The sequence below is a fragment of the Netta rufina genome (genome assembly GCF_964035555.1).
Source record: "Netta rufina genome assembly, chromosome: 1".
NCBI lineage: Eukaryota > Metazoa > Chordata > Aves > Anseriformes > Anatidae > Netta > Netta rufina.
Window position 1 is genome coordinate 4,151,472 of NC_140123.1, and position 22,813 is coordinate 4,174,284.

At 44.5% G+C, this 22,813-nt stretch overlaps 1 protein-coding gene across 3 annotated transcripts in view; it reads right to left on the bottom strand.

The window, feature by feature from the left end:
* The window catches only part of TENM4 (teneurin transmembrane protein 4), a gene marked incomplete at both ends in the record, with an annotated part of 332,174 nt that overhangs the window by 230,682 nt on the left and 78,679 nt on the right, over positions 1-22,813 (bottom strand). For 2 of the 3 annotated variants that reach the window (XM_084306304.1, XM_084306303.1), the window contains one exon: positions 17,487-17,696. The exons of the other annotated variant lie outside the window; for it this stretch is intronic. In XM_084306304.1, the coding sequence (XP_084162430.1) occupies positions 17,487-17,696 (210 nt within the window). The remainder of the gene's footprint in view (positions 1-17,486; positions 17,697-22,813) is intronic. 3 annotated transcript variants of the gene reach the window in all.

Below are 22,813 nucleotides of genomic sequence, written 5' to 3' on the forward strand. Positions count from 1 at the left end.
ATTCTCAGCAAAACCAGAAATTTTGCTTTTGGCTTAAATGAGACAGGCTTTGACACAGCCATGCACACCTCTCAGGCGACCTGTGCACAGATGGCTGGATGTCCTGAGCACAGCCCTCGGAGCGCTGTCCAAATCCTCATCATTTCCTAGCAAGATGGTTTAAACACCTCATTTTCCTCACGGGCTATGAAATCAAGCCAAAAAAAGAATCAGAGAATAGGAGCTAAGCCTAAATACCGAGCGCTATTCCCCACATAGTGTTGGTAGGTTAGAGTTTACCTCTTTAACTGGAAGCATTCGGGGCATAGAGTGTGTAAACACACACACCCCAAACACAGCCAGCGTGAAGATAAGTGGGAGCCTATTACGGGGAATTTGAGATTCACTAACTCGGCTCCATATGACCGCTGCAGGATATGCACTACAGGCTGATCTCAGTGTTTGTCACTTGTCAAAAAAATTGAGAACAAAGAGCCAATTAGCTGTGGTTTGTTTTCTTCTATTTTGCTGGAAATAAAAGCTGAGCTATGATACAAAGAGAATTCCTGGTGTGTGCATGAGCAGGGAGGGGGGGGGGGGGAAAAACAATAAACAAACATTTTTACAGAAACTCAAATCATTGGACTTGCAAAACAAGGACAGCTGGGATGCATAATCAGGAGCATTAGGAAGATTTTATTTCATACAACAGAAACTTTCCTATCCTGGCATTTGCTCTCTCAATACACAGCACGACCACAAACTTCTGCTGCAGGTCTGCAACGATTGTAAAGGCGAGCAGAGCGTGCGAGAGTTTCCAGTCTATGCCAAAGGGAGTGACTGGAAGACAGTGGCCAGGTGGTGTTCAACTATTAAGATAACTCTGCTTTGTGTCTGGGTAGATTTGATGATCTTGGACTGTCCTGTGACAATTTAATGGACTGCTCCTCCCCACCCTGCTCTGCAGCAGGTAAAGAGACCCTGGAGACACGCGGCTTGCATTTGAGTGCCTCTGCGGTGATGCACGTTGCAGCTGCCTCAACCCACGAAACAACACTGCACAGACTCACGGTCTTTAGGTAAAAAGGGCTGCCTGATCTTCTACACTGCTCTCCTGGGGAATCCAGCCCTTGGTATTTCACTCTGCTGAACAATAAACGAAAAGTTTCAAACACAAGTTGATTATATAAAAAAATACTGCTTCAACCGATTACAAAGGCACGGGAGACCTGGAGAGGTTGGAATAAAATGACTGAAATTAAATGCAACAAGGACAAGGGAATCGGTACTCATGTATTATGAAGATGACTCGAGATCTTTAAGGAACCCTAAGGAAGCGGTCAAGATTTTGGTTCTGAGGCACTGTTAAAGAGAAAACCTGACCCTGTCCCAGACACAGAACCCCAGGATGTCCCGAGGCTGAGGACACCCCCTGAAATCGCTGAGCCCTGACCTGTAAACAAGCCGAGGGGTTGGGAAGCACCACACCAACCGCAGCAAGACCAGAGAGCATCCCTCGGGGTTTCAATACATACAGCAAAACACGGCTAGTGTGTTAGGGCAACCCGATGTAACCCCAAAAACACACAACTGGTGCTGCTCGCAGGGGAGGAGGTAGCACACAAGTTGCTGAGCTCTACAGACAAAGAAAACAGTTAGAAAATTAATTTTCATCCCAGTCTGGAATCTAGCAATAATAACAAATACGGTTTTGTATTAATATTTTATTTTGCATAAGGAATTCGCCAGTAACTAGTGCTATAACAACGACTTTTCCCATTCCTACTGATGGTGATGGGACTGTTGGATGACTGACAATTGCAGTGAGCCTTTTAATTTGTTTTTCAAGCTCTGTATCAAGGGAGGGAAACCTGCTTGTTTTGCTGCTACCACAGCTCTTTGTCTCTCGGTGTGCTGCTCATGAACTACTGGAGCTCAGTATGTTTAAATAATAAAATAATGCAAACCAAGAGAGCGACTCTGAGCAAACACAGATTAAAGTTCTTTACCTACAGCCGTGCTTAGGTCACTCCTGAGGGAGCCCGAAGGGAGCAGCTTGTGTGCAGAGGGGAATACAGACTTCGTGCTTACGGACAGCTCCCGTTCACACTGCTGCCTTTTAAACAGCAATGGGAATCAAGCAAGGCTGATTTCTAAGAAAAAAAAAAAAAAGTCCAAATTTGCTTTCGAGCACAAACAGAGATAATTAAAGCACTTGCTCTAACAGGAACCTGCATTAGAAAACAACTTTGCACTTTTGACGACGCACACTGTGTTTCTTCTTATGCCAATTTATTTTAATTAATCCGGAAAACATTTGTTTGAGGTATTAGCAATGCTAGCACTTAGCCTGTCATTTCGCCTCCCCTCTAAATGCCCAGAATGGCAATCCCAAGGCAGAGCACACTTGACGCAAGGAAGAACAAGGGCTGAACAAGCCAGTCTGCACCCAAGTGTCAGTTCTGCAGTACAGAGGGGAGATGAAGACCTCCTAAGGTATTTAAAGGTAAAAAGGGATGAGGGGGTGGCTTATTCTCCATTCTCACTTCCCTGTCTCGCTTTCCTGTTCTGCCATTGATCCTACATTTTGCAGTATCTGCGTAGCTGCTGCTCCTCTCCAACAGCATCTGCAAAATGGAAATGGAAAAGACCTCTTGGTGTGCTTCACTCAGAGCATCAGACTGATCCTTTCCCTCCCCAGCTTCTGCCCCTTGCCTCATTTATGCACCCCAAAAGAGCTGGGCGAACCCTTGCCACTAAGAGGTGGGCCCCCAGGCCGTGTGATTGACAGGACTTCTTCGATACTTCTGAAGTTTAAAGAAGCAATTAACTACACTGGCATTTAAATACTTTCATTATTAGAAATATGACTTAAATGCGTTTTAATAACATATTTCGGCTTTTCTTTATACCTCTGCATTTCAAATGCTTGCAGCTGGATCACATTTAAATCCATTTTCCAGAATACAGAAGCCTAGAAACTTTCATTTTATTCTCCTTTTAGTAGGCTGGGTAATTATTGGGTAATAGAAAAATTCCAGGGGCTGGCACAACAATCTAAGCGCCAACTGTGCCTGGACTTGGCAAAACCAAAGGCAGGCTCTGCCCTGCCACATGCAGGAAAAAAAAAATGCTGCTAGTATCACTGGCAATATCCCCTAACTGGGATATTTGTCTTACCAGAAGCTCTAACAAGGAAGAAAAAGCTGCCTTGACAGTCGCATGGCAGCTAGTGAGGGCGAGGTGGATGTTCCCTGAGGATGAGTGAGGCACGGGGGGTGACAGGCAGCACCCTGGCTCTGGCTGAGGCTTTTGGGTGGTGCCAGCCTCTCTTAGAGCAGCTCCCTTGAAAACAGACCTGAAAACACCTGAGCTTGTGCTGTTGGGCTCACCTTGAACTCCTGCAAAGGTTGGAGAAGTCATGCCCCAGATCACAGCTTCAGGTGCTGTTCCACCCAATGCCCTACCTGCACGTGAAAAGCTCTGATTTTGGGGCTGCCAGAGCCACCACACACTGCTGTGACCGTGCTGACAGTGCCCAGTGGGTCTGGTGTATTGCAAGCATCATCGGGAAGGGGAATTGATGGCAGAGAGGAAATTACCGTATTTTAGCAGAAGGAAAAAAAAAAGTGTATGCTAAAACCAACCGAGAACAAGCTTTGCTTTTAATCACACCCCAGAAAAGCCCAGGCAGAGAAGTGTAACCAAGGGGAAAAACTTGCCCCTAACATTTCACGCTCTTTCACAATCATCTTTGTTTTGCTCCCTTTCGATTTTTAACCTTCTCTCTCACCACCTGCACTAAAAGCTGCTTTTCTCCCCTTTTTTTTTTTTTGCTGGAAGAACAAACAAACAGTTGCCATTTCAGTCAAAGCAATGTTATTCTTCGGCTGGCTGGCACTGGTTTCAGCTCGCAGGGCGGTCAGTTCCTTTGGCTCCCGTCCAGCAGGCTGAATAAACCCTTCTGGCAGAGAGCGCAACTTTGTTTGGGCTCAGGAATCGGTGGCTCAGACCTGTTTCCAACCTGAGCGCTTCCAATTTACAGCACTCCAACACCCCAGGAAGTGCGCCAGGCCAGATTTAAACTGAGATGTATGTGAAACAAAGCTTTCTTCAGTGCTCTTCGGCCTTTTGCTGCCCTCTTCTTCCTCCTCTCTTTCATGTTCGCAGGCAGGAATTTAATGTTCTTTTTCTGCCCCAAGTTTGGCTTCTGCAGCAAGTGCTCCATCCAGGTGAGCCGTTTCCTCCCAGAAGCACAGCGGTGGCAGAAATCACAGACAGATCCTTATAATCTTTTCCCTTTTTCTCACCTCCCACCTTTTATATGGAACACTCTGAGGCTCGGGCAGAATTTTCCCGAAATTACAAAACTTTTGTTTCTACAGGCGTGCGGCCCCCCCATGAGGGGCTCGGGGCTCTTACAGCACAAAATGAGAAACACGAGGAAACTCGTAACACAAGAGAAACTGTGGTGCAGTCAGTGCAAAGGCTAACAGGATGGATTAAAGGACTGGGCATGTCAGACCCTCCTTGTGCAGGGTAACACCAGCAGCACAACCCCACCTCACTGGGGTGAGGACTGGGTGAGGAGGGTTGGATGTGAGGGTAAAATTGGAGAAATTGTATTGAGCGCTGTGCCTCAGGGTTTGGGTTATTGTTTCCTCTTTTCTCCCCTCATTTTTCACACCATGAGAAATTCCACCTTAGACACCGGAGTCCAAACAAGCAGGCATTGTTCCCTGTGGAAACCCACCGGCGCTGCGGCTGGAGCCACAGGGACACTCGAGCCGGGTCAGCAGAAAGCTCTCAGGTGTTTGCTGAGGGAATGCCCGAGTGCCAGATGAAGTACAAACCTCATCAGTGCCTCCTGCTTCTGCCACACGGGTGTGTTCGGGGTTATTTCTGCCCTGCAAGTCGCTTACGCCAGTCTCTAAAGATCCTTTCTCTTTCTTCGCTTCCTCAGTCTGTCTGAAATAAGCTTTCTCTGGCTACTGTGCTGAAAAACTTCCAAGGAAATCCACGCTGTAAAATATAGTACTTTATCATCACCTCTTGCACACATTAATTTTGGACAATTTCAGTCGTTGTAGCATGCAAACGTCCTTAGCAGCCGAGCAGATCAAACTTGTCCATATTCTAAAAGGACCTCAAATATTACCCCCCTCCCAGCGCCCTACAAAGAACAATTTGGAAAACAAAATTAAACAAAAGCTTTAAGCCCACCTCTAAATCCTGCCTGTAAATACTATGCTAAGCCAAGGTGGAGAAAAACTGGAAAAAAAAAAAAAAAAAAAAGAAAAAAAAGGATGCAAAACATGTTTGAAGTTGCCAGATAAAAGTTAGCACACACAAACTCCCATTTAGAAGCAGAAGTAATTTGAAGAGGTTCTACTTAATGGATGGCACGGCGAGTATGGGTTCTGGTTTCCAACAAAAGTGACATGCAGTAAAATATTTAGGCAATCTTTTGAGGACTACGTAGCATTTCATAAATTAAAGGGCTTTACTCAGCTTTCCAGATGACAGCAACCAACTCACAGTTCAGTCGGAGGAGAACTGTTTGTGTTTTACCCCAAGATGGATTGGAGGAACTTCTGGCATGGACTGACACTGATATAAACCGCTCAAGAGTTTTTATGGAGAAGAAATGGAAGACAAGTCAAACTGTTTTAAACAGAAGCAACCACAATATTCCACACAGGCCTGAATTCCCTGCTCAGATCTTCATGGCACGAAAAACCAGGCCCTGATTTGCAGATAGGAAGTTAAGGCGCCTTGGTAAAATTCTCAGCTTCATTTGAAAGCCATTTATTTGAAAGAGATCTCAGGAGCAATGGGATATTTCATGCAGATCTAGACAGATATGGTATGTGGATGTCTAACTATATTTTTGTGGTTTAATACGAATTCCATGAATTGGCACAGGGATCTTATGTAAACTGGGTAAGACTCCTGATCACACCGAGCCATTTTCAGCAGGTGATATCAGGGCTAGGAAATGGCTCGCAGCCTGTTAGAAATCAATTGCACCGGAGCACTCAATTGAGTTAAGTGTCTCCGTGTAGCTTTTGGGAAAGAACATCGTGTAGTGGTTGTTAGAGAAACAGGAGAAAAAGGGGAGATGAATCCCGCCGTGATGGTATCACAGAATGCCTGGGTGACCTCGGGCTAGTCACTTGTGACCTCTGTAAAATGGAGATAATCACACTTATCTGATTCGAGGAGGTACCAGGAGACCTACTTTTTCCTAATTGCTTAGAGATATATACAGGGGAGGCGCAATGCAACTGCTTCTGCTATTAAAATCAGTTAGATGGGTTAGGTTTCTGGAAATATCTGCTGGTGACACAACGGATTTTCCCCATCTGTGTAAAAGTGTCAAGTGCCGCTATTATTTTGACCTCGCTGATGAAGGAAGGATGGGTGGTCTGGGAGAGCAGAGCACATTTGGGCTGGAAGCTATTACCCTCTGAGACGACCTCTTGTTTCAAGTTTCATTGGTGTATCAGAAAAGTTACAGGCAGCAACAGTAAGGACTTCTTTAACTCGTTGTATAAAAACCCTTCAGTCTGCTTTGTCTCCTCTGCCTCGCTACCCCTCGGCACTAATCCTAATATTTTTCCTAATCAAACATATGTTAATGGCAGGAAGCAATGTCACTCTCCTCTGTCTTTACCTGACCTTTCTTTCTCCGGTACTCGTCACACACGTGAAGCTACACCAACCTCAGCTGTCCCATGCCATTAGGGAGGTGCAGATAAACCGAATGCAGTACGTTCAGCAAAATTCCCTGCAGAAATGATGGCAATTTAAGAGGAGGAGAGAACTTAAAAACAAGATGCCTGAATGAGGATCTCTATGGCTTGAGGTAGGATGAAGATCCTACCTCAAGACCCTGCAGAGTTTTTAGAAAATCCACACGTGGCCAGGCTGGATGAGGCAAGAAAGGGGGCACTGTGTAGGCATTGGTGTTAACCTGCACTTACCCGTGCTGATTTTCCTTTCACTACGTTTCCACACCAGAAATGCACGAACCTTTACGCCGTGCCCCTCCTGAAAGGCTGTGTCCTATCACGTCACCACGACGCTGCCGCCAGATTTATAGCTATAACTAAATCATCCCATCACGCCGCTTCTGTGCTGTGCTTCTTCCATTACCACCTAATGTATCAAAAGCATCGATTTTACACTTGTGAGCTTTCCCACCGAGGCGCTCCAAGGTCTCGCGGCGCTTTATTACGCCCCAAGCCCACTCCCATCGCTGTCCTGCTAACGAGGCGTGTGTCGCTGCCTTCGTTTTGCTGAAGCAGGTCACAGAGCTCAGATCTCCCCTCACGTGGGAGAACCTGGAGTCCAATTCCTGAGCTGCCACGGCTGGCTGACTTTGAATAGTTCACATGATGACACTGCCTCTCCTACTGCTGGTCTGGCCACCGTAACAGCTCTTCCCCCGAATGCTGGAAAGAAATATGGCCACTTACGGTTTCAGAATGGTTTTCCTATCTGCAGCACGTTGTACTTACCAAACACACCTATTATCCTGTGTCCAAAATGCTGAACTGACAACCTGCTTAACCTCAGTGATTCTAAGAGGCAGATTTTTGTCTCTACAATCCAGGTCTTATTTAGACAGAAAGAAAATCAAACACTCACAGATTAAGAGATTAAAATGGTGGGACATCTAGAAGTACCTTGCAAGCCTACAGAAACTTCACATGGCGGAAAAAAGCTCAGACCATCCAGAAAGGAGGGATATATCTGCACAGAACAGGGAACGATTGCCCATCACTTTCTGCCCAGCCAGGACATCTCGAGTTAGGACAGGCAGCAGTGCCAAAAAAAAGAGCAACAAGAGCAATTTTTAGGCTATGCAGACAGGTGCCCCAAACCCTCTCTCTGTATTTTGAAGGAGTCGATTTCTGAGTCCCGCTGATGCCCTGAGAAGTGAAAGATTAGGAACAATTAGGAAGCAATTAACGAGGGCCAGTCCTGCCTTGTTACTTTGGCCGCTCGCCAGCGGGCCCACTCGCTGCTGGAGCCACTTCGGTCGCTCTGGGCTTCGGTAGCTCAGGTTCCTGGAGCCGCTCGTCTGTCCACCCACTGCTGCTCGGAGTGAATGGTTGTGTATTTCCATGCTACTCTGACGTGCCAACATTAATTGATCTCTTGTAAGCAGTGTTGCAACAGAGTAAATGTGTGTACTATTATTATACGATCATGCGATCGTATGATTTGAGCCATTTTGCCTTTTTGCTGCATCTTATCTGCTTTATATGGGATGGGTTTTAATCAGTAGGCTTTTGGTAATAGGATGAATTATTACACAAGAAGACCAAAAAGATCTGTTAAATCTTTCCTGTTAAAAGCCAGGCCAGACCTTCGAGACACGTCACCACCAGGACACCTACAGTTGATGGCATCGCTCCCCTAGCCGGCCCCGCTGGGGATGGACCAGCAGAGCAGAGCAGGAGCACACCACCCCATTTCCATTTCCACCCAAGGATCCCAGAGGATCCTTCCTGAGGCTGTAAGAGGTGAACCACGGTTGCAATCCCCCTTTTATTCGTGGCAGTCTGGTGGCAGCCTGTTGGGCACAAACTGGGCAGAGCCACCAGGCTTCTTCTTGCTGCAAATCACCAACGTTGCGGCAGTAGATTTTGGGGTGAGGCCATTCATGCATGTACAGCCCCAAAGAGCTAATCCCCACCTGTATGTGGGACTTCATCTCGATTCCCATGGTGGTTAACTCCTGCCATGCAAACAGCTTTTAACCTTCCCAGTCCTGGAGTTCTCCAAACTGCCAGCAAAATGAATTCTTAGGTGGGACACGTACACTTGTAGCCCTCAAAGGCTTAACCCAATTGACTCTTTAGGAACTGTGACAATCTTTCATATCAATCCCTCTGAGATCAAAGGCTTCTTCTGTGCCATAACTCTCCATCACATCAGCTTTACTACCCCGCGTGGGCACCGGGGGCTTGGTCCTGCTGTTAGCCACGCGGTTACGGATTGCCCTCTCTTGAACCCAACAACCCTACTGCTTCGCACCCAGGTGCACCGGGGAAGAGGCTTCAAAGGACACCCATGGTTCATCCGCACGCAGCAGGGAGCTGCACTATCCCCCCATGTCATGTTCCAAATATCTTTTTTTTTTTTTTTTAAGGAAACTTACACACAAGGCACTTTTCTCCTCCGAGCTGCCGTCTCAAACATTTTAACCTGATCCTTTCCCTTCGACTCAGAGCTTCCACCCGGAGTACCTACAGCTACCACTGCTTTATTCCAGGAATTTCTTGGGGTCACCACACAAGGGTTTGAAAGCCGTGGTTGAGATGAATAGCGTGTTACAATAAACAGTGAATAATGCAAAGCCCAGAAAGGACGGAGGAGGAAGCGGGGGGGACATCTTTGGAGGCTACGCAGTTATTGCATGTTTAGTTTGAAAGGAGGCACGGGTCAGAACGAGACTTCTGGCATCTTCCTCCTCGCTAATTAATTGCTGTGGCCAGCAGATTTCAGCTTAAAAATAAAGTTCAAAGCCCCCCAGGTCCTCATTTTTAAAGGGAGACGGATGGCTTGAGAACAGCTAACGGAACAAGCCTCCCCAAAGTTTGTGCTCGTTCCCAGCTGAGGGATCCATTTCACAGCAACAACAGCAGGCAGCCCGGGCGCACGAGCGTCCGCCTTCCTTCCTGAATTTTATAACACTTTGCGCTTCCACACCGGCTTTCATCTAGCGAGTGGAAAAAGTTCTGATGAGCATCAGCCACGGCTTTCAAAGCGCAGAAGACGCAGAGCCCTGCTGGAATTGGGAGCGCACGCAGCCTCCCGTAATAACCTTACTGCAAAGGTAGGGTTCCCAGGTGAAATCTGAAAGGATTTAGGGAAAATGTTAGCCCTCTCTCTGAAAACTGATGTCTGCGAGGATGGAGACGTGGGTCCCTTCTCTCCTTGTTCACCCTAGTGTAAGCCATGGCAGCTCTGTTAATATCAACAGGTTGGAGAGATGAGAAAACAGGTTGGAAGGACAGTGAAGCCAACAGCTTGCGATATCCTCCATTTACAACGGAGAAAAGCGAGGTTAAGTTCTTTAGCTGAGGAGCCCGTGGCAGAAACCAGAAGGCTGAACACCGAGCACTCATTCCGGTCCCTGGACAACTCTGCCTTCAATGTTTTGTTCTTCTAAAGCTGCCCAGAAGCATTTTTTTTTTTTCCTGCACAGGATCTGCTCCTCTGGGGGCTTTGTTTCATGTTAGTCACAAATCTCTCAGTATAACCTGAGGTAGACCAAAACACTGGCAGTCCTGCAGTGAAAAAAGCATCTAATGGGCCATAAATTAATGTTTCATTTCCTTTAATAGTGTAATGATTAATTCCTTCTTCAGAGCAAGATTTTGTTGCACATTTGATGGTTACACTATAAAGAAAGGAACGGGGTTTTTTAACATCGGAAAGGATCAAAGCCAGAAAGCTGCTATTTTTGTTTGCGCTCTTGTAGCTTGACTCTTCAAACAGATTTTTCTCCCCAATTTTGTAAGGAAAAAGGTAAAAAGAAAAAAAAAAATCTGTCTCAGATGAGACCTTGCACAGCTTGTCAAGTTTCAACCCACAGTGAATTTTTACTGCAGATATAAACCTCTGCAAGTAAGGGTTTCTAATGGAAATGCTGACATAACCTTAACTATACCAACGCTGCTGTAACGCTCAGGTTACCAGGAATATTTCTGCTGCCAATTCAGTTTAACAAGTCTGAATGCACATAATTTGTTCCAGTTGTCTTTCCTCGGAGTGGGGCTCCTTTGTGCACACTTTTCAATGTGGCTTGCATTAAAAGCAAGAAGAAAAAAAAAAAAAAAAAATCCTGCTCCTATGTAAATTCATATACACACTGATATGGTTTTATCACAGCTAAAAAGCTATAAATCTGCTTTAACTGATTCAGTGTGTTCCCTACTGGCCTGGAAAGGTGACTCATTTCATTGCTGCCCTTCGCTGAATGTGACAATCATAACTTTGCTTTGTTCTCTTTGGGATATTTATTCTTTGAAAAAAACAAAACCAACAACCCTGCCTTTCTTGTGTATTCAGATTATCCACTCTTGACCAAACCTCCCCCTGTTTGAGCCCAGAGGATTTTGGCTGGGTCAGGATTTGACCCTCGTTATGCTAGGAATCTAACCCAAATGCCTCCCACCGATAAGCAGCGCTATGAATCTGGTCCTACGGCAAATGATTTGCTTCTCACCTTTGGCTCATCCTGAAGGTAAAGAGCTGCCAGGTTAAACAAACACCCTCGGGATGCAAAGAGAAGTCATGGGGCAAAAGCCCAGGTGAGGGCAAAGCAATCGTGGAGCTCCATGCCCTCTGAAAGATCTGCAGCTCACAGGCTGAAGTCCTTCTGATCTTTCCTCCTGGCAGCAAGAGCGAAACGGGAGGAACAAAAACTCACCGGGACGGCTCCGACGCACGGTGAATAGAAGCAGGAATAATTCATGATCTGATCCTCCTCCCAGCTGCCCAGCACAACGTCTTCCTTGATCTTCCAGGGTCTAACAAGCAATGGCTGATGCTTGGGAATTCAAACCCTGAACCTTGTTGTCAGCTCTGCCACGGAGATACATTTGGAGGAAGGATTTGTGTGCCATTTTTCAAGTATCTCAGGGAATTTGGGGATGGCTTCAGCGAAGTCAGGGAGAAATCATGCTGATGACCAGCCCAAATGGCCAGATTCATCCAAATGAACTTCTCAGGCTCATAGGCAGACACAAATCTATCCACGATGGGTGGAAAAAGAGGTGTCTCCTAAGGATGGTTTGGACCTGGATGGCCTGAGATGCCTTTTACTAAACTGAAAGCTTATGATTAATATATTTATTAGTGCTTAGTTATCTAATTAAAATTAAAAGGCAGATATTTAGGTCACGGTGTCTCAGGCTGAACTTTGAATGTTTACTGTTCCCAAATTAGAGGATAAATTCAGTGAAAAAATATGATAAACAGGTTTTCAAATGTCTTCTTTTTTTCCAAGCTCCTCTCCTACCACCTTTTTACCACTCTCTCCCCAACACATTTTTTTTTCCTGAACATTTTAAAACTTGCTAACCTCAACATCTTTTTGAACCATTCTTCTCCTTAAGATGCTTTTCCTGAACTTCTGAAACGTTTGGAGGGGGCCTTAAAGAAGTTTGGGTAGGAAACACAATAATCCAAAGACGATTTTTCATTTCCTAAATTATATTTGGAAAATGATTGGTTATATCACCTTATTCCTCAGTTTCCCTTCTGTAATTATGAATTACCATTATGAGTAACACTGGCTGCTAATGGGCTCTGCAAATCTCTGATAAAGGATGCAGAGATTAATTACTAGTCTTACTTAGCATGTTTATTCGAGCAGTAAATAAAGAAGCATCAGAAAGTAGTGCTCAAGGACGAGACACAGCCAGAGAACAGACCATCCATCCACAAACCTTTGTGGGAAAAAAAACCTGCTCAGATAAAAGAAAATTGAATTAAACTGGGATTTATTATTAATTATTAGATGAAGAAATAATCAATTATTAAGATTACATTATCAAAGGTTCTTTTGCTGTCCTCAGTCAGATCCTTGAAAATTCTCCACTTCTAAGCAGCCTTACATGACACCATTCTTTCTTCCGAATGCTTTAATACGCTGTGTCTTTGGGGCTCCCTGCTGCAGTCTGATTTCTCTGCGGCTGTCTCTTCCATCCCAGCGCTGTGAGCACCTAACCCTGCGGCAGGATTGGCCTGCACGTATGAACTGTGCAGCCCCAAACGCATCAAGGGTACTAAAGAAATAAACATTGAGCCCATGCATAGATTGATTAAAACCCCTCAGTTCTCTGGGGCAGAAACTGCCCTGTATTTCTGTAGGATTACCTCCTTTTAGATACCAAAGGAATTCAGCCACAGCAGCAGTAGCAGTAGGTAATCTGGTCAGTTAGGCACTGTAAAGTGTCAGGAATCCACAATTTCTACCAAACTTATCTGTTTGAGAGAACATGAGTAAGGCTATAGTAGTCCTCAACAGCGTTTCTGGGAAGGATTTGTCTCATAAATCTGGGCCACATCATTTAATAAAAAGGTGGAAAGTTCTTTCAGAAGGACAGGAATGGGAGGTAAATTAGAAATGATGACCGTCTTCAACAGCTCAAGGCTGATCATTAAAGATAAAAAAAAAATCCTAAACAGAAAACAGTACACAGCTTACAAATCTGAAGGTCTAGACTGGGTCAGTTCAGTTAGGAATAAGAAGAAAGATTGTGGGGAAACCTCCTGCTTCAATCCAACACTCTGAACAAAGACAAACTGGTAAAGGCAGCACATGAATCTGTACTAGCTCCCTAACCACAGCTTCTGTTGGCCACAGCTTGCTCATGTAGACCCCATAAATACAAGCAGCGTGTTGTGTGTTTGTTTTTTTTTGTCTTCTGGGGGCCAAAGTGGTCCTGACTGGGTCTATTTTCCACTGAAATTAGGAATCCTATGACATTCACACTCATCTCCTAGGAGCTGACCCAGGAACATTTATGTGTGTGCCATTTCCCTCCTCTCCACTACCAAGATAAATTTAGGGACGTGGTTTAGTGGGTGCTACTGGTGGCTGGAGGACGGTTGGACCAGATGATGTGGGAGCTCTTTTCTAACCTTAATTCCTGCTATCTCCTTGCTTCTGCTAGAATTAAATAAAATCCATGCCCTGGCCTCTGAAATTCCATGCGAGAATATTAAGATGCCCCAAAAGAGAGGTGATTTGGGATTTTCTGGCTCCCAGCTGTGGAGGTCGTTGCAAATGCCTACACACAGCCTCTCTGCCTGCCTGCTACGAGTGACAAGGGAAACACGGCAGACCCCCCAGAATGACAAAAGCACACTTTGCATCGAATGGCTGCTCACTGATGCAAGAGCTGGAAGAGGCCGTGCACCTCGGCTCTGACTGCGAGGCGGCACGGTCAGCGTTCTCAAAGGAATGTAGATGTCAGCTCTCCACAGATGTCATCTATTTTTCAAAATCTGTTCTTCGTCACTCTGCACATCATCTCTCCGTGGGGATTGTCGCTGTGTCCCCACCTCAGAGGTGTGCTGAGTGGTGATGTACCCGCTAACATCCCTGGGAACACAGCTGTGGTGATGCAGGACGAGGACAGCAGTGGCCAGGCTGACGTGTTTTTCCTAAACATCATTCCCTAAACACACTGGGATTTTAGGGATTAGTTTTCATCTTATTTACTGGTTCAAATGGAGAAGAAATGCTGTTTCCCAGCCAATCATTACCCTTTAGATCCCTCTCTTTGGCTGGAGTTTGACCATTCCCAGCCAGTCAGCATCCTCCAGGAACCCCACTGCGCTGCTTCTCCTCCCAGTGGTGCTGTTGGAGGCTGTATGGACTGCTGTTCTTACCCTACAGGGCACTTTTTACTTTCATAGAAACAATCAGAGCAAGGATTGGATGCCTTCTGTCATCAGTCATACACATACATACCTAGACACCAGTATACACATATAGTGGATTGATAAAAAAAATTAAAAACTAATTATCAAGTTTGAATGCCCACCAAGATACCCAAAGGCAGCCCACTTTTCAAATTGTGAATCCTCAAATCAGGCTTTCCATTTGAAGGTTTATGAAAGGAAATACCCTGAAATTGAGACATTCACATCCTAGTTACTTTGTATAATTTCAGGTAAAACAACAACAACAAAATATTCTGGAGCAGATAAAAATAATATTAATAATAAAAAAAAAGCAAAAAGATACAAGTCTTAAAAGTATTTTTTTTCTTTTTTTTTTCTTTTTTTTTTTTTCTTATATTTAAGCGCCTGTCGATATAAGTATAATAAGAATTGGGGATTTTTTGTGTTCCAAATGACTTTTACTTTTCCCTTAAAAGTACAAAAAAGGCTTGTAATCCATCCAATACAAAATTAAAAGACCTAAAAGACGCCTGCGTTTTTATCTACTGATTAGATTGTTCCATCCTTTATCTGAATGTTTACTTGGACATTTTCCTGCGAGCACAGAAATAATGTTACGGACATTATTACCTTTCTGGAATGAAAGAAACTTAGATAAAGAATAGCCTACTGTATCTTCAAAAAGTAGCATGTTTCTTATGTTCCATGTGCATTATATTTGCAATTTACATGGGGATTTGTAACAGCGGCGCTGCTCCCTGGGTGTTACTTACTTTGGATGGACTTCTCTAAGGCTGAGTTTACACAGCTGTGGAAAGAAAACCTACCCACAATCAATTAAAAAGTGCAACACAAATCCTTTGGACAGCATTCTCAGGCTGTCCTGCTGTTGAGACAGCTACTATTCTCCTAGAATGAGTGCTCTAACTGTATTAAACTTAGTCCTAAACAAAATAAGCTTTTCCTAATTTTCACCATTTAAGGAACATAAAGAGCTGCCTTTATCATTTAAAGTTTAAGCTGACTAAGCCTCATAGAAACAGAACTTTAAGGAACTAAAGCAATTAAATCTATTTACAAAGGTCAGGAGAGTATCTATCTGGCTTTAGACATGATGGGCTTGTATGGTCTGCGCTTCTCATTCCTGTGAACTCTCAGATTATGGGCTGACAGGTGGCATAAGAAGTCATCTTTGTTTTCCTCCTGATGCTGAGCTGATCCTACCACGTCACCAGTGTGCTGGCATTACCTTCGCTTCTGATTATTGAACAAGTAAAACAACCACGCAAATGAGACCCCAGACACCCTGTCTTTGTGTGGGACATATTTATTGCCAACCTGCTGAATCCCACACAAAAAGAAGCCTCAGGGAAAGTAGTATGTCTACAAGCTGATGCAAAAAGCACTGAGGAAAAAAAAAGGAGGAGGATAAATAAGCAGGCAGCTGAAAAGCCTGAACTCCAACTAGCTCACCAGCACATCAATAATACAATACTGTCGTCAACCCACCACGGACTCCGAACAATGCTTTTTCTGTTGTTCAGCTAATTAGTAAAAGAAGAGATTAAGGTCTTTAATTTCACTTGCTTTCTTTTTCTCCCCTCCTTTCACCTGGAGGGCATGCGTGTATGTGTACATATATATTCCCTAAATGAACAAAGAGAAAGAACACACGTTACGATGTTGAAGCATGAGTGTGGGTTTGGCTTCACTTCCAACAAGAGTGTCATCTACATGATTTCAGATTTAAATGTGCTGCAACTGCAAGGAGTCAGATGTATGTGTGTGTGTGTGCTGCAGGGTGGGAGGGGAGGGGGGAAGCTGAATAGAGGATATGAATTTTAAGCAGTTTCCTGAATGAATACGACACTGTATTTCCCCCTACTCTCCTTAGGATGACAATTCAGAGGAGATAACCTTCTCCTTTGAAAAGCCTTGAAGGGAAAGTTTGTTTTTACCATAACAAATGCAACAAAAGAAAAGAAGAGGGAAGCTGGGAAAGGGGTGGTGGTGAGGGGGGACAAATTAAATGTCAAACTTTCTCTCCTTAGTTGGAGATAACAGCATAGTAGGAAACCTTCTTAGAAGCTTAACATAAATGGAGTTAAGCTGTTGCCAGCTGCAGTAAACCTCTCTCTCACCTTTCTTTCTCTCTTTCAAGATATCTTTGAATGCCTTCTCCTTCGTCATAAATCAGACCCGTGAGTAATTATCACTCAAGCGGGATGGCAGCGGCCTGAGTGGCCACGGCTATTCCACTGCTGTAATCTGCGCTTCGTCAGGTTACACTACCTTTGATGAAATCTCACATTTCTTTGCCAATGAGCGTTACCTCGCTGTTTATGACTCATTGTCTTGCGGCAGGGAGCTGTGAATCTCATTCCTCTTCTTGCAACTCGCTGGAGCAGCACGGTCGCTTCCCGGCGGTGCTGAACACCCTCAGCTCCCAGCTGGGGAGTCTCGGGGCATCGCAGGGGCCGTGCTGCCACCTCAAATACTTACCGGAGGCATCTCCCAGCACTTCTTAGAGGCTGTGGAAAGCCTCCTGCAGGCTCTGGGGCTGAGAGCAAGGCGCAGATGCCGCTGTCACAGCTCACCGGGAGTCGAAAGCTGCTCTGGCGTTTCGGCATTCCCTGCTGCATCCCCTTGGGGACAGGTTTCTGACAGGCCAAAGGGCACTCAGCCTCAGCACTGCCGCCCTCACAGACAGCAGGGGTAGCAGAGAAGGGGGTAAAAAAAAAACGAAAAAAATGGAAAAAAAGAAAGGGAGGGAGCTCCAGCCTTCAACACACTTGAAGTTTCTGATCTCTGCCTAGGTACCAAGCTCGTCCCTCACCTCAGCCACACAGCGCGGACGCTTCCAACGCAACACTTTGCATGCTTTCCGAGGTGCTTTATTAACGTTTTACCCCCTTTTCTCCCACACGATGCTATCATTTCTGCAAAAAAATAAAATAAAATACCACCACCGAACCCCAGCCGATGGGCGAAGACGCGCGCCGGCTGCCCTCCAGCCCCCCGCGGGTGGCCGTCGGCCGAGGAAATCAAGTAGGTAGAGAGAAGTCACTCACCGTTGGCGGCGACACAGAGGTTTCCAGAGCCACTTTTAACTAAGAAGGAATTTGGGATAAACTCTTCCTCAGAGTCAGAGTCCGCGGCCGGCTGGGCCGCGCCGTTGCCCCGCAACAGCCCGGGGCCTTCATTGGCGGGCGGCGAGGGAGGGGGAGAAGGGGAGTGCTCAGGGGGGGTGGAGGAGGCGGACGAACAAGGCAAGGGGGGACCTGCGGGCCACAAACACACACAGACACAGAGAGAGAGAGAGAGAGAAAATGATGATAATAAAGGGAGTCAACGGCAAAGCACAGGCACAGAGAGACGCACACGAACAGACAAATGTGGAAAAAAAAGTTGAGCGCGGGCACGGCGAGCGGCCCCCTGGCCCGCTGGAGGGCGGCCGACTCGTGTTAGCTGTCGCGCTGAGGGGGCTGCCGCTGTCCCGTGGTCTAACAACCCCTTAAAAGTAATATCCATCATTTTTTAGGGTTTTGGGGGTCTGGTGGCAGGTATGCTTCTCGCCACAATGTGGGCGCTGCCAACGCAGCTGTGTATTGACACCAGGCTGCGTGGTTCTGAAGGGAAAGTTTTGCCTGATGTTTTATGAGGTAAATATTTTTTCAGGTTTTACCTGAAAACAGTCAACTCTCCTCAGGGATTGTCTTTAAGCGTGCCTGTATCGAGTTTATAAGGCAAACAGCCTGAAAACCACCTCATGAGGGTGTAGGACAGAGCCAGACATGGCTGTGTGGCATTGAAGCGTGTCAGTGAACCATCGCCCTGAAAAACTCAGTGCAGGTTCGTTTTGTGGATTAAATTACTAGACATGTGGCAAATTAGGTTTTTAGATAACATTTTACATAAAGCTGCATCCGCCGAAGGACGAGCTTCTAGTGACTTGAAGGAAATTGGATCGGGTACACGGAGATTAAGTAGATCCAATTTGCAAAAACATACTGTAAGTAACTAGTGGTATGAGGGTCTTATTCCAATCAGATTTTGGATATCCCAGATCGACTGGGAAATCAGAAACCCTGAGCTTGTGAAAAAAAAAACTATTGGGGAAATGTGGAGATCAGGTATTTGCAGTACATCAGTAAATACAGGGGGATATGAACACAGACATGTAATAGGTTAAAATACAGGACAATGCATTTAAACACAAGTATTTCCCCTTGATACATTTGATATGAAAACAATTATGATTAATTTCACACATTTTCCCATATACTGAAATGTTATCATGCAAAATCCATAAAAGAATAACAACACAAGAAAATGTAAAAAGAAAAAAATAAATCTGAAACATCTCATTTTGAACATAACATAGCACACAACATAGCCATGCAGTATTTTTGACTAAACATGACATGAATGCTTTAGAAAAGCAAACACAAACCCAAAACAATGAAGCGGGTTTAACATTTAAATCCCCCAAAGCTGGTTCTGCTAAGTTTCCTTCCACCTTGGTCATCATTTTTTCTCCTGATAAGCTCTTGGGTGCTACCTCCCTGGCATATGCAGATCTTATAAAGTGAAAATTTGTTATCAGAGCAGAAATTGTGGTGTTGAGGGAAAAGCCTGGGACCCGGAGAGAACATGGGACTACACTCAGAGCATACCAAGGTTGTCACCTTCCTGTTAACTATAGAGGATCTGGAGAGAGACAGCAGAAAAAGGGACTACATGCAAATTCTCCAAGGTACTGTGGAGATGCTTAATGGATGGGAGCAGAAGAAAGCCCAACTATTAGGCTCTGAGTAGCAATTCAGGCACCAGCAGTGCCTCAACATCCTGTGTCTAGCCCCCTTCAGCCTCAGTTGTTTGCCTCTGAAACAGGGTGACGGCACACCCTTAAGGGGATTGCAGAAGGAAATTCCTGAAAAATCATCAGACAATAAAAAGACGGAATCTACAGAAATGCAGATAGTAAGAGACTACTGTCATGACCCCATGAAAAAGACAGGTGCCACTTCCAGTTCTGGATTCAAGTAAATGCAGAGACTAATTTCTTTTATGTGCTCCTTTGGGCAAGGCCATCTTCATACACGGGTGAGATTATATCATACTCCATCCCACACACCTCTGCTTTGCCATGTCACAAACCTTAACACGCAAACGGCTCTGGAGATACAGCTCTAGCTCTTACGTGCTCCTGAAGAAGCCAAGTCTACTCTGCATCATCCTCTTTGTCACGAAGGAGTTTTGATGAGCCCTGACATATTACAAAGTTTAAATCACGTCTTTGATTTGTTGTGCTGATGATATGTGTTTCTGATGCTGCGTAGTCAGAGCCTGCATTCTAGTGTGAAGATGAGTAAAACAGAAAGAAATGCTCAGCCTATCTCATCCTGTAGTCCCATGCAGTTCTTCATAACTGGAGGACACATTTTTCAAGCCACTGAGAGACAATCTAGATTTTAAACATTATTTCAAGCCTCTGACTCATTTACCCAAAATCTAGTGAAAAAAAAAAATAAATTAAGAGGAGGTTAATGGTAAGACTAGCTATGACCAAAAAATAAAAATAAAAATGTGGTAAATGAAAGGAGATCCCTAATGTTCTGCCTGTGTTTTTGTTAGCATGACTGGGGTATCTGCACATGAAACCTGTAGTCCAGACACAAAGACAAGCAACGGAATGAGCTGAATTTTGAACTGTGACCCTTAAAGCAAAATATTAGTACCTATGTCAGCTCACCTCAGAAACCGTATACCATTTCCAGGTGGCTGCAAGTTGGGGTTTTGGCATGGGCTTCTCAACTTGTCCCAACATTGTAATTTTGGCAATGAGAAAGGAAGGGCTGTACTGCTCTGAAGGGCACTGGTGGATACAACCACATGCCCCAAAAAATTCCTTCTTGGACACGCAATTTTGGGGTGGATGCAACTGGAGATTTCACAAGCTTCTGGATGGAAGTTGTGGCAACTGACAGCATCCAGTTAAGATGCAGAGGAAGCAAAGCAGTACCTTCCTTTTTAGCATGTCAGTAGCTATGTTTGTAAGAAAAGGCTGTCTTAAATTGTGGATCCTTTAAGAGAATTGCCTCCTTTCCTCTGCTTGGACAGAAAGCCAAAAATTAAATCTGACCTTTTCAGGAAAAATAAACCAAGAGAGAGACAAAAGATACAAGTCCGTATCCTTCGAAGAAAGTCTGTCATTGAATTTACTGCAACTGCAGATCCAAGTAAAACAAGCAGGATTCGGCCCATAAACTTTCATTCCAGCTGCCAGAGCAAAATTTCTAATTGATTAGTACAAAATGAATTCACAGCAATACTGGGTTGCTATGGAACCTGAGCAAGTAGGCCAAGTCACTTTGCAGTATGTGCTGTCTCTCCTTCAAAAATACAAAACAGAAGGACTAGATAACACATTCATTATGCACACCCTTGCAATTTGGAAACTAACTCAAAGAAAAACAAAACGGATTCCAAGTATGGGCCCCTTGGCATCAATTTGTAACAATCCTGTATATCCGCTTGCAGTGAACAGTCGAAATTACGTTCTTTGGACTTGAGGCAGGAATAATATAAAAGTTCAGTGTCTCTGTATGAGTGATACGTTGCTTGCCCAAATTCAGAGGAAAACAGAACATAAACTTCTATTTTATCTGTGTGCCAGTATTTCAGATTAAGATTAAAAATATCAGGGGAAGATACATTACAGCCCCTTGTAGATTTATGAAAGTGCTTAGGAAACACAAACTTCGGAACTAGGTTAACACAAAGAATGTGTTTCTCAGCTTCACTGCGGAACTCCGCAAATTTTAGGCAACCGCTTTAAATTTGGGGAAGAGACAGACCAGACTCTAAATAGTTAGGAGAAAGTAAGACAAACAATAAACATGCCTTCAGTTTACGCTGCACATTTGGCTGTAATATTTCAGAATACCGTGTGTTTCTAGAGTTACTCTGTCATTTGCAGGTTTTGGCCTTGAGAGATCAAGAGCTGATTTAAAACGGGTGTATTCACACTCATGTGAACAAAAAGGCTGCCAGGAATACAGAACACTCAGGGAGATCATTTTAAACGAAGGACAGTGCATTGTTTCAAAGATTATATGCTAGGGAATACACTCATATGTTTACAATTTGTCCCAAAAGGGTTAGAAAAGTGTAGATATACAAATGTTGACTTCTCATGGAACAGATATAACAAGGCAATGGGATTTAATAGTGGTCAGTATACCCAGAGTGGTGTTATCTGCAATCAATAAATCATTAATATCCACTTTTTTTTTTTTTTTCTTCCCCCAGAGTATCTTCTATCAAGCTTCAACCAGGAATCTTGAAGAGCTTTGCAAGCACCGAGGACATAAGCCGTGAAATACTGGGATCTTTAATCAGATAGGCTGATAAAATTGGATTGTCTGGGGAGCAAACTTACACTTCCTACAGATAAGGAAACTGAGGCTCATAGATGTGAAATGATTTGCTTCAAAATGCTGTTATTTCCTGTATCTGCATACTGTATCTCTAACCACTGAGAAAAAAAATATCTGTTTGCAACACTGAAAATATTTCAAATCAGTGATTCCCACCACAAAGGAGAGATAGGGGAAGGGGGGCAGAAGTACTGTGGTCACAATTAGCTCCGTGTGACAACTACAGTAGTTATCAGGGAAGAACTTTTGCTTTATATCACACTGCTGAAAAAGCTGAGCTTTATACAACCTTAAAATAGGAGTGGTACTGCTAAGCCTTAATTACAGAGACAATTCATGCACCATGACAAAAAAAAATAATAAAAAAAATAAAAGTACATCACAACACAGCTCTGGCCTTAAAGACTTGTGGCACTGGTATGCATTGAGAGTTCACGGGAAGGCTGTATAAATGCAGCGAAGTAGTGTGCTGGCTGGGTTTATTATCCTGTCAAAAGAAGGAGTGTAAACAGATGCTCTTCTGTTTTTGTCTCCCCTTCTCCTCGCACAGTGGTTCTGAGTGATCCTTATTGACATCCAAACTAAATCTTATTGATCTATATTAAAACTAGCTAGTCTTGAGGCGGTGAAAACCATGACCTGCTTACACAACGGAAACGCATAGGTACCTCTGTCTGACAAAAGCAGTTAATTAATAAATAAATCTAAAACTCAGGCAATTTAATTTCATCCCCGCACTGCATCCGATTGATTAAAGCCCCACCAGCATGAAGGAGAACAGCAGGGCTGAGGTCTTGGTGTGTGAAAGGTGGCAGGCATCGGGGCATCCCGGGCAGCTCATCTGAGAGGGATTTACTCCTGTAACATTTCAGGGCTTTGGAGTTGAGGAGAAGAGCAGGAGAACATCTGCCACTTGGCCTTCCAAAGCGAGGGGGAACATATTATTTAAAGACTAG